Here is a 12325-nt window from a genome sequence, read left to right as displayed (position 1 = left end):
CCAACAAGAATGCCCTATCTGCAAATTAACATGAAAACAACTTTTACTAGATAAAATGTTACCAAATGAGGAAAAACAGGAAACATGCATTTCCAGTGCACACCCCCACAAAAACTCAATGTAAACTCCGTGAGAACAGCGATTGGTTTCAGATTCTTCCTAATCTGTTTTGTACACTGTTGAATCCCTAGAGCCTATAATAGTGCCAGCACATGGTCAGTACACAAAAAAATTTTTGAATGAATATTTCCACCACGCAGTTTTTCAAGTCGTTTTGTGCTGATTTTGATGTTAAAACAAGCATTATAAAGCTTACACGAAGTATATTTTTCTGCTCAATTATAATTCTTGTTTCCAAGTAGAATGCTATTAATCAAGTTCTCAGGTTTCAGAACTTACAGCACAGCCCAGTGAAGTATGGCTTATGGCCTGTTTGTGCAGGCTCTCAAGCTAAGAATGGTTTTTATATTTTAAAAGATTTATAGAAGACAGAAAATAAACAAAACAGACCCATATATGGGCCGCGTATTTGTGGCCCACAAAACCCAAAGTATATACTGTATGATCCTCACACACACAGACATGGTTTTAGCAATTCTGAAACTACTTTGTGTGTATTTTAGAATTTAGCAAATAATAAGTAAATATATTAAAGATAACAGAAGCCAGGCTTCTCACTGTCAGAGAAAGGAATTACAGATTTGGAAAGGGAGAAGGCTAGAATGAACCTTACAGTGTTGGAGCGGAATGGGAGATATTTCAATGACCTTACAGCTTTTTAGACAGATACAAAACAGATAAGGAATTTTGTGTGTATATAATTTCAGGAAAAGTTTGCTGAACCCCCTAGACTGGAGATTCCACACACACAGAATGAATGTTTTCTGAATATACATTTTCTGTCACCTATTAGTAGAATCTCACTATTAGATCTTTCACTCAACCCTTCTCCTCATCCAAACCTCTGAATTTTGGAATGTTATTTGAAGAATTTTAAATAAATGGTTTGTTGTTTTGGTTTTTTATCAGAGCATAGTGGTTATAATGCTGAAGCTAGGAAAAAGCAGAGGAGGATTAAAGTTAAATTATCTTTAATGTTTCACATACTAAAAACAAAAAAGGCAAAAATAAAAATGGAATACAAACAAAAAATTGAACCCAATATACTTTAAATGAATAGCAAAACTACATTAAGAGGAAAAAAACCAAGAAATATTTGCACACAGCATTTTAACTATATGCCCTCAAGCTAAACAAAAAATAAATTATAAACAAATATTAAACTCTAGTTAATAGGTGTGTTTTCACAGACATGCTTTAGCAATTCTGAAACTACTTTCTGTGTTTAGGATTGAGCAAATAATAAGTAAATATATTAAAGATAACAGAAGCCAGGTTTCTCACTGTCAGAGAAAGGAATCACAGACTTAGAAAGATGGAAGGCTAGAATGAACCTTACAGTGTTGGACTGGAATTGGAGATATTTCAACGAACTTACAGCTTTTTAGATAGATATAAAACAGATAAATAAGTTTGTGTGTATATAATTTCTAGTTCTGTTAATGGATACATATCCACCAGAACAAACTAGGGTCTCTTGGAGAAATGTCCAATTCTAGGGCTTAGGTGGGAATATTTTATTATACTAGAAAATAAGGGAGTACTCAAAAAACGATAGGCACTTGTCAAAAGGACATAGGAGCCAGCTTGAAAGAGCTCTGACTAGTCAAAACTGAAACAATCAGAGTATCAAAAAAACTCAATGAATAAAAAAGAATTCATGAGTTCACACTGATATGCATACATACATACATAAATGGTGAGAAGGGAAAGCTTGTACAGAACACCAACTAATAAATACAGAAATGACAGACTTAGAAAATCGCCATTTGGCAACCGTCTTAGTACAAATGATTCAGGCAAGAACTGAATGGATGCTAAAATAAGTGGATGAAAATTTGATGAGTAGTAAGGTATTTGCAACAAAATATCTCCCCATAAGATACTTGTTACAAAGGGAAAATTAGTAACTTTATATTAATAGTAGAGAAACCTTGTAGAGAAAAGTTAACATCCCTAATAATGTGATTTATGGATATCATGTACTTCCTATATGATGCACTGAGAACACAGTATCACTTCTGGAGTATTCCTGGTAAAAATGTAGAACCTGAACCTAATCATGAAGAACAACAGACAAATCAATATTGAAGGAATTCTAAAAATAACTGGCTTATTCTCATCAAATATCATCTCTAAGGTCATAAAAGACAAGAGTAATCAACTTTCAGATTAAAAAGACTAAAGAGACAAGTGAATGTAAGGTGTGACGTAGAATTTACTCTATTAAGGACATTACTGGTACAATAGTGAAATCTGAATAAGATGTGCAGACAACAGCTTTGCATCAATTTCCTGATGTTAGTATTGTATTATGGTGAAATAAGAGAATGTGCTTGTTTTTAGAAAATACACAGTTATTTAGAGGTAAAGGGCACCATGAATTGGAATTTACTCTCATACTGTTCAGAAAAAAATTTGTGTATTTATGAAAAAGTGAGTGATGGTTCTCCTTTACACCTGTGCCAGGGGTTGAGAACTGGGTCCTTCCGATCCCCACTCTAATGCTCACAAAGCTGCATTTCCTTCGTAAAATCACAATTGTGTGCCTCAGTTTCCCTTTTAATAAACTGGGATAGCACCTATCCAACCATTCTCACAAAATTAAACCAAAAATCCGCTAAAACACAGTAATGGCTGAAGAAAAGAGGGGCAGAGTATAAAACATTATATATTATAAAGTGATTCACTTTTAACAAATGTTTAGTAAATTATTAATAAAAGTACTTCGAAAAGACATAAGCCAGACATTTTTTCATCATAGTGAGCAGCTGATGCAGAAACTAGACATTTGCTGTATTGGATGTTTTGGTTTGCAAAAATTTTACTTATTCAATATTCATCAAAAGAAGAAAAAGAAGTTTAGAAAAAAACATTCTTTTACTCCAAAGGATTTTACCAATAATACTTCAAATATTTCAACAAATTCAAACACCTGTATCTATTTGTTTTAACCATAAAACTTTATGACATTAAAAAACAATACTAAATTAAAGAAAGCCATTAACTAGGATCTGGTCAACCTTTGAGATACTAAGACCTAGTATTATCATTGTATAGAGATCTTTATATTATTTCCCAAGTTCTACACACTAAAATACATGGCCCAAACTATTTCATCCTTCACTGACAAGCTATTCAAATGAGCTCTGAGGTGTCACATCAAATTCAGAAAATAAGTATTTATAAAATAGACACCAAATTCTCTCAGGAACTTAAATCAAGAAAAAGTTTGTTTTAAAAATAAAAATACTTAGTAATTTATTCTTCTAAACTCATAAAGCATTCATAAAACTTTGGTCACCACTTAAGTTTCTTTAATCATTTGCATAGAAAGACTAATTATATCTCATACAAATGAAAACATCCTTAAAGCTGTATTTTATAAGAAATAGTTACGATTCCAAAATATTCAATGGAGATTTTTAAAAATATATGACAGGCAATTTTGCATAAAATAAATGTAGCTAGTCATATTTTCCCATTGTTGTTAAAATAGGATCATATTCTTAAATAAGTCTACCTGCTCTGTCTCTATTTTGAGCAGTAGACAAGTAATCTGGACTCTATGAGGCAAAATGCTGAGAATGGACAAGGCAGAACGAGACTGGAGAGACATGCTACTACAATCAACACAGTCCCTAGCAAAGAAGCAATACTGGAGTCAGCAATGCCTACCCAGCCTCACTAGCTCTGCAGCAAGTTCACTACACACAATGCTGATGAGGCAAAAGGAAAAGGATGGTAAGACATAAGCCCCAAGGGGGTGTGGTTTTTGCTTGTCTGGTTTACCACTGTATCCTGGGAGATAGAAAAATGCGTGGGCCACAACAAACATGCATTAAGTATTAGTTGAATGAATCAACAAAGGATTGAAAGAATGAAATCTTAGGTCTTCCAAGTCAACCTACTTAAGTTACATTAAAGTTGCAGAATTATTTGGAAAACAAATTTGGCTTACATTAACTTAACAGTCATTAACTGTCTTTAGAGAACAAGAACAGCAACCTAGTCTCTATTCTGACTAAATTGGGTAATGTCAACGTTCCTGATAGGTTTCCTGACCTACAGTAAGTATTGTAATACATTTAAATAGTCTTCCCTAAGTTGAAAATATGGTTGTTATCACAAACTCTCATAAAACAAAATTAGAAAGACAAAATAAATGCATAAAATCAAAATCACAAAGAGAAAATTCATCATGTTTACCAACAAACTTGAGATAGAATTAATTCAGATAAGAAATCACAGGCTAAAGAAATATTTCTCATCAGCATTTAGTTTTCATAGCTAATTGTACCTCTAACACAATCTGCTCCTCTATAATTAGAAACTCAAAAATTTTTGATTTAGTCTTTTTTTCTATTGACAAAAATATTTGTCAATAGTCATCTTATAGTTTAAAGAAATTCCTCAAAACATGTATTTTATTTCTAACCACCAAATTAAGAGTTTTGCAATTCACTCATACTAAACAGTTATTTCTTCTGTAAAATTATGTGGAGCAGAATGCAAGTAAATCTAACAAGAATTCACATAAGATTTATGCTCACTATCAAGCACATTAAGCAACTTTTCTTCCCAATTAACCTATTTTTTGTGAAGCAACTCAACTTGTTTCCTACACACTCTCTTTTAAGACTACTAATATATTTTAAGTGACAAACTTCATTCTGCTTCCCAAGAACTACCCATATAATCAATACATGATTTCACTACCAATTTAAACCTAACATTTTCCAAAGGGCCTGCCTTATGTGGGTTATCATCATCTTACTATGCTTCTTGTGTCCATGCTGCTGGAAAAGCAGTCTGTACAAGCAGGAGTAGAGGCACAATCCTGAGAGAGAGGAGTAGAGAAAGATGTTGAGAAAACAAAACCAGATAAAATGAGCTGACTTAAGAGTTCAGGAGCTCAGCCAGTGTTCAAGGTCAAGGTTGATTACATTCTCTCATACCATTAAGAGTTAGAAGTTGTCCAATAACAGCAAAACTGACCCTAGAAAGAGACATTTGAAATTGCATATACAAGCAGTAATATCATCACTAACTCTAAGCCACCTATACCCCTTATTTAAAAAAAGCCAATGATCATAAAATACGACTACTTAGGAGACTAAGGATACAAAAGTCTCCTAAATGTTAATCTAAATTACTATAACAAACTCATTGCTAGACTAGAGTAAGATGGCTGAACTATACATTAGACATGGATTTCAATCTTGCCAAAAAATTTTTTATATTTAATCTTGAGTGATTAAGATTTTAGCACTCTCAAATCATGCAGACTCAAAATCATTACCATCCAACTCAATTATCCTCGTATTCTAAATTTTTTAATGTAAGAAAAAAACTTTTACTATATGTCATTTCAATGAGAAAAACAACAAAGCAAAAGTAGATCTGAAAATAGAAACCATAATTACTACACAACAAAAAACTCAGGATGGATTTAACCTAACTAGAATCTTCAATGAAACAGTCCCCTCCCCACATCTCCCCAAAGTAGGCAAAATTATAAACAGATCAGAATTCTGATTTACAGTTTTCCATCTAATCTCCTATACCCCTACAGTGCCATTAAATGACCTTTAAAATAATGCTTAGACATACTAAGTCCTCCAAAAAATTAACTTCATATTAAATTAGTCAAAGAATCTTCCTACTAACAGGGAACCTAAATATAATCTCAAACAATTTATTTTAAAACCAAATGTCCAGAAATGTTAACTACCTTGGCCAAGGTCCCAGTTACCTAGTATATCATCCATCCATTCATTCAAGAAATCCTTATTTAGAATATGAACTATATGTTAAGATACTGTACTACATATCGAGGATATGAACCCATGAGGACACATGGTCGCTGTCCTCATAGAGTTTACAGTCTGGTGGTAAATACTAATTACTTAAAATTGTAGTAATTGCTAGAAAAAAAGTAAGGAATGTTTTAAGACAAATTAACAGGGGACCTAAATCACTGGTTCTCAATCAAGGTCATTTTGCCCCCCAGGGGTATCTGGTAATGTCTGGAGACATTACCATTTCTGGTTGTCACATTGGGGAGGGTGCTACTAGCATCTAGTGGGTTGAAGCCATGGATGCTGTTAAACATCCTGCAATGCACAGAACCACTACTCAAGCAAATAATTATCAAGCCCAAAATATCAATAGTGCCAAGGCTGAGAAACCCTGATCTAAACCACTGGGGCAGGGGGGATTAGTGAAGACTTCCTTCCTTTATAAAGTTAAGTATGCTACATCTTTAAAGGATTTCACAAGGTAGAAACAAAAAATATGGCCTGACTGATAAAAATTAACTAGAACTCCCACTAGAAAATGAAAACAGCAAAGAAAATGGAGCCAGACTCCCTGGTAGATGAAAAAGAAAGACAAATGCAATGTTTCATAGCTATTTCACATAAATTCCCTTTCCTGAACCATAGACAAAGGGAAAATATACAAACTAAAAACAAATTTCACATACTTTTATTATTCCTTCTACCTTTTCCATTTTCTCTACAACCCATGTCTACTATTGGTGGAAAGACTATAAAAAGTCCTACAGCTAGACAAAATGCCCACTTTGGATACAAAATTAGAAATAAAGTAAAAGGGAGATGGGATTTCACTTCGTAAAACAGGAAAACGTACTGGATGCTAAAGTGATTCAGGAAAGTCTACATCCTGAACAGTTTAAAAAGTAAGCTACCTAATTAAAGGATCTAAGGGTTTAGGTATGCTAAAGATAGTAGAAGGTAATAGAATGCACTCAGAATTTATGAACCAAGGTAAATCCAAAAATTAAATTGAAATCATCTTCCTGACACATCTCAAACCTACATATCCGATCCTACACCTTCCCACTCAGCCTATTCAGAGTAGCAAGAGAAATGCATCATGAGGGGAAAAGCTATAGTAATGCCACTAGCTATACAAAGGAACTAAAAAAAAAATTGATCACTGATTGGTATTTGATTATGTCAAAAATTTAGTGTTCGCTTTTCTGAAGTGTGATAACAGTATTGGGCGATGTTTGTTTTTTTTTTTAAAGTCCTTAAAAATTAAAAGAAACCAATAAACAAGTAAAACTCACCTCCTCCAATTACTTCATCTAAACATAACTGATGCAAACAGGTTCTTGTATTTTTCATATATTAATATTTCTTTAAAAGCTGCTATGTTTTAAAATGCCCTCTCCAATTAAGTTGAAATTTTCTGAGGAAAGAGTCATACGTTGCCATCCTCTCCCTCAATCCCTTTTCAAAAAAATTAAATACAAAGAAAGAAAAAGAGAGAGACACCCTACCAGAATGACCTCCTTATAGTAATCATTCTTAAGTACAGAATATAGACATGCGGCTCACATAAAACTGCTGCATTCCAGCAATCAATGCAGTCGTAAACTGGTCCACGGACTTAAGCAGTCCAATATGAGATCCTTTTCACTAGGTGAGAACTCTAAATCATTATAACAAGTAAATGCCACTATCTTGATAATAGCTAGCAATGATAATTCTATGCTTAACTGCCCAGGTCAAGCACTGACTCTTAGGGAGTCTTATATTCCAATCTGAACAAACTTGAATCTTCCACCATTTCAAAATTGACTATAGTAGTCATGGTATTAAACTTTCATCACAGTGATGATGCTTAAATGGAAGTTACGGTTTTCCCACAAAATTAGCACAGTGGGCACTTAAAAAAAACTCCAGCCTAAATCTCATTTAACTTATGATAAGTAAGAGGAATTTACCACATAATTCCTGCACAATTAAAGGATCTTCCGACATAGTAATTTTTAAAACGAGAGGTCACAAAACCCATTAGAGAAATTATGATGGGAGGGAGACATGACAAAGACCACTCATATACAACCTGCACAAAGTCAGGGATTTTCACAGACTGAAACTCATTCGGAGTTTGCAGATTAAAAATCTGCATCTCGGGGTTTTTTGGGTTTGTTTTTTTTTTTTTTAAGAGACAGAGTTTCACTACTTTGCCCAGGCTATCATAGCCCACTGCAACCCCAAACTCCTGTGCTCAAGTGATCCTCCTGTCTCCAGTGCACACCCAGCAAAACCTATGTTCTTAATTTTAAAATCTCTGGCACATTCCTGTCTTTAAGTCAATGTTCTCTGCAAAATTAAAAACGGGGGTGGAAGAGTTCAGTCTTTAAAAACCTGAGAGTTGGCAAGCCATAAAAGCTAAACATTTCACACTTTAAACATTTCAAAGTATCAAAATATCTTGTTGGCAAACATTAATGATTACAATTAAACTTTGATGTGTCGTACAAAACAAATGGAATTTCTTAACAATTAAGGGCTTCAAAGATACCTTTAAATTTAGCAGAAAAGGTTGTGATGGAGTAAGCCCCAATGATAAATGCCTTTAAAAGCCAAATTCACTGTAAGCAAGCATTCTATAACACCCTTTTCTCCTCATCCTATAACTCGAATTCTTTTTTATTTTTGTACTTTGCAACACGATTTAATGGAAAATAGTCATTATTGAACTACTTCCCAGTATATGCTTACTTGCAATAACATTTACTGTAACAGCAAGTACTCTGTCACAGAAACTATATCCAAAATAAAAAAAAGGTTATGTATTTTTGTGTTTTAACAACAAAAAGTGTATATTTTCCAAATGTTCTTCAAATGTATTTCCCTTCCTCAACTCTCCACTCTGTACTGCCATGTTTAAGCTAACCCCACTTCAAACATGGTGAAAATAGAGCATACCAGTAAATAAAGAAGTTAAAAGATTTTTAAGTTTTTTGAATTCCATAGGGCAAGAAAGGGGACAGTGCTACATATGCTAAAATGGGACTACCAGAAATCTCAAGTTCCTGTAAAGAATGAGAAAAGAGGTGAAACACCTAGCTAGGCATATTCAGGCATGTAAATATTAGGCCCCTTATCCTTAATCAATACTAAAATGAAAAACTGACAGTAACATTTCTGCTCCACTGTGCTCTACTGTGAACCACAGTGCACCAACCACTTGTTTACATCTACTATTGGAAGACTCCAATTTAAAACGTCCTGGGTAGTGGGGGTGGGGTCCACATGCTAAGAACATCCTAAACAAAGAGGATCCATACCCATCAAAACGGGGTGTTAAATCCAATAATTGCAATGGAAGAGAAAGGATTTTTAAAAATAATTTCAAAAACCTTAACATATTAGTGCTACAGCACTATGTGTAGCCAAAAAAAAGCCAGATTTTTTCCCTGCAGTTGTTAAACTTTGAACTATTAACAATAAACTGAAATATATAGTAACACTAAATACTTTTTATTTCATATATTAAGCAATGGAGTACTGCGTAGTAGAACCAAATTTTATAAATGGAGATATCTGCCCCAAATTATCTGCTATAAATTCATAAATAAAATGAAGATTCCCAAGGCTACTGCTAATTATTTATGAAGTTTAAAGGAAAAGAAAGAAAAAGAAAAAAATCTAGCACTGAAAAAAGAAAATCCTTTCCTAGAAAAGTTTATACTGCCTCACTATCTAATATAGAAAGCCCAATTCATTTGAATGTTATCTACCTTTTAGACTCTTTGCTAAGCTTCAAACTGGTAATTCTTAAAAAAGAAAAAAAAAAGAAGATGAAATTATAGAACATGTAGAAGTATCGTCCTATTTGGGCTGTTACAGCAAAAAGTCTGGTATTTTAAGAGGTGAATATCAAAGATATTATTTAACAATCATACTATCGAATAAAGCGTTAGAGCTTCCAAATCAAAGGTACGTAAAATTTATGTTAATTTAGTTACCATCACATTTAAGTATTTTTTCTAAGGTGTACAGTTAAGGATACTAATGCTGGTTCTACAGGTATGTATTTGCTATGTTTAATGTTTGCATTAGGTTTACTGAAGTCAGAATTTTTTTAAAAAACAAATATATTTTATAGTAACCTGTCTTCCTCCAAACTAATCAATTCAATTAAACAGCAAAAGCTGGACACCTGTTTTTTTAAAATCTCATGGTAGACACGTGAATGAGCCTGTGAGAAATGTTTCCCCCAGAATCTTCCCTCTCTCCATGGACAGATCTCTCCCTACCGTTTGTGTCTTTATGTCGTGATGGAGAAGTGAGGCAAATAAAAATAGAGGAAATCGCAGAATAACCTTGCCTCTTACCAACCATCCAATTAGCTTAAGTCCCTAGCTGGCAGGTTACCTAGTCAACAATATCTCAATTATAAACACTGCGTGTAACGTGACTACAGATCACCACCCCGTAGGTTCTTTCTCCGCCACTGTCCCCAATCGGTGCCTGTCTCATTAAGGGCCCAGGGAGGTCTGGAGTGATGTCCACTGTCCATCTGAAATCTCGAAGGCCCAGAAAGGAGGTGGGCGGGCCAAGGCCCGGCGGAACTGACCCCGGGAGACCAGCCGGGAGTCTCCTGGGGAGGGCCCAGCCGAGCCTTCCCTCCCAACCCGCAGCCATTCCATAGGGCGCCGAGATGCCAGAACCTCCCTCCGCCCCAGGGCGGCCCTCCCCCAACCCTCCTCCCGGACTCGGGGGAGGGGCGCCCGGGAAGAGAAACACCCCTCCCCCACGGGCACGGCTAGGCCGCCGCTCGCCCCACCCTTGAAAAGCCTGCAGGTCCGCGCCCACCCTCCTCGCTCGGGCCTTGTCCCGGGGTGGGGGCAGAGCGGAGGCCAGGTTGTGATACCAACCTCGCTATTGAAGGTTTTCACGGCCTCCATGTTGTCGCTGCGGAGGTCCCGAGCCCGGCGGCGGAAGAGGCGGCGGCCACTGCACTGGGTGGGGAGAGCGAGATGGGGGCGGCGGCGTGGCCGCGAGGAGGGGGCGCCGGCGGGAGGGCGGCCCGCTGCGACCCCGGGGCGGGAGTGGAAGAGCCAGCACTGGCGGGAAGGGCTCCCTCAGGGGCAGCGAGGCCCCGGCATGGCCGCTAGGGCGGGCGGAGCGCCGTTCTGGGGAACAGAGGCGCAGCCGGGGAGGGTGGGCAGCGGGCGGGGGAGGGGCCGGGCCCGGCGCCTTCTCTTCTCCGCCCCACTCGGTCTCGGTCCCCTACCCTCTAGCCCCGTCCCCTACACTCTCCACCCCCCTTCTTCCTCTTCCTCCGACAGACTCCTGTTTCACCTCCCCACCGCTCGGGCCGCAGGAACCAGCAGCGTACGGCGAAGACAGAGGAGGAAGCGCTGGCAGCAGCGGCTGCGGCATCCAATATGGCGGACACGAGTAGGGCCGCGCAGCTCGGAGATCCGCGGCGCCGGTCAGCGCGCCCCCTGGCGACTGGACCTCGCGGGCCCCGGCGGCCGCGCGGAAACCATCGAGCGAGCTCGGGCCAGAGCGTCGCCGCCCGGAGGCCCCGCTTTGCTCGGCTCGGTGGGTCCCGGGGCCGCCCGCGCGGTGCTCCCTTCCCGTGCCCCGCAGACGCTGGAGCCCCCGCTGCGGTGTGGTCCACCGGCGTGGCTGGGAGGCCGCTCCATAATGTCTCTCTTAGAGAAACTTAAGTGTGCCCACAAAGCGGCAAGTTAGGAAATGTGTCCCCGTTTCCGTTGTTTCCCTGTGGATTGGTCTTTTTGCACGAGCTGGGTTTAATTGCTTTTCACAACTTTACTGGACAGTGGCCTAAAGGTTAACAAACAGCCAAAAAACCCACAAAATTCCTAGGCATTCATCTGTGCGGTAACAATGCGCCCTAGCGTTTTAACAGCACAGAAGGAAACAAACCGAAGCCTCGGGGGCAGACGGAGGCAGGCAGAGAAGGGAAGCCCGCATGCAGCAGCGCGGCGCAAGAAATGCCGCCTGCAATCCCGGGATGGGGTCGCGCAGACAATGAGTGCGTTTGTCTGCACGGCGGGAAGGGGAGCCCAGAATGCACAACATTGGAGTAGGTGAAAGGCAACCCATCCGTTACGGAAGGTGAATTATTCTGAAGGAATTTTGCACTAGATTATTTAGAGCAAGAGAGCGAATGCAGTATTTCTTAGATGGAACCGTGTCTCTTTAAAAGAAAAAAAAGTTAAGAGTGTTTCTTGGATCCAAACACTGCTGCTTTATTGCTGAAAGTTATTTTTCAGCAATCACTTTTCCCAGGTTCACTCAAAAGGAAAAGAAAAAAGTGACAGCAGATTTGGGGGATTGTTGGAATCAAGGTAGTTCTTAAGAGCTGAGCCCAGAGCCACATGAAACTCAGAGTAAGACCCTTCCTG

At 38.2% G+C, this 12325-nt stretch overlaps 1 protein-coding gene across 1 annotated transcript in view; it reads right to left on the bottom strand.

Moving 5' to 3' along the window:
• The window catches only part of LOC105812402 (T-lymphoma invasion and metastasis-inducing protein 2-like), a 466869-nt gene extending 455538 nt beyond the window's left edge, over positions 1–11331 (bottom strand). Inside the window, 1 exon segment of the mRNA XM_012646833.1 lies at positions 10823–11331. Within this exon segment, the coding sequence (XP_012502287.1) occupies positions 10823–10852 (30 nt within the window). The 5' untranslated portion in view covers positions 10853–11331.
• Positions 11332–12325: the final 994 nt, after the last annotated feature.

This window comes from Propithecus coquereli, unplaced genomic scaffold (genome assembly GCF_000956105.1).
Source record: "Propithecus coquereli isolate 6110/MARCELLA unplaced genomic scaffold, Pcoq_1.0 Scaffold25, whole genome shotgun sequence".
Lineage (NCBI taxonomy): Eukaryota > Metazoa > Chordata > Mammalia > Primates > Indriidae > Propithecus > Propithecus coquereli.
Note: the sequence above shows the minus strand (reverse complement) of the source record. Positions and strands in the feature narration are given on the sequence as shown.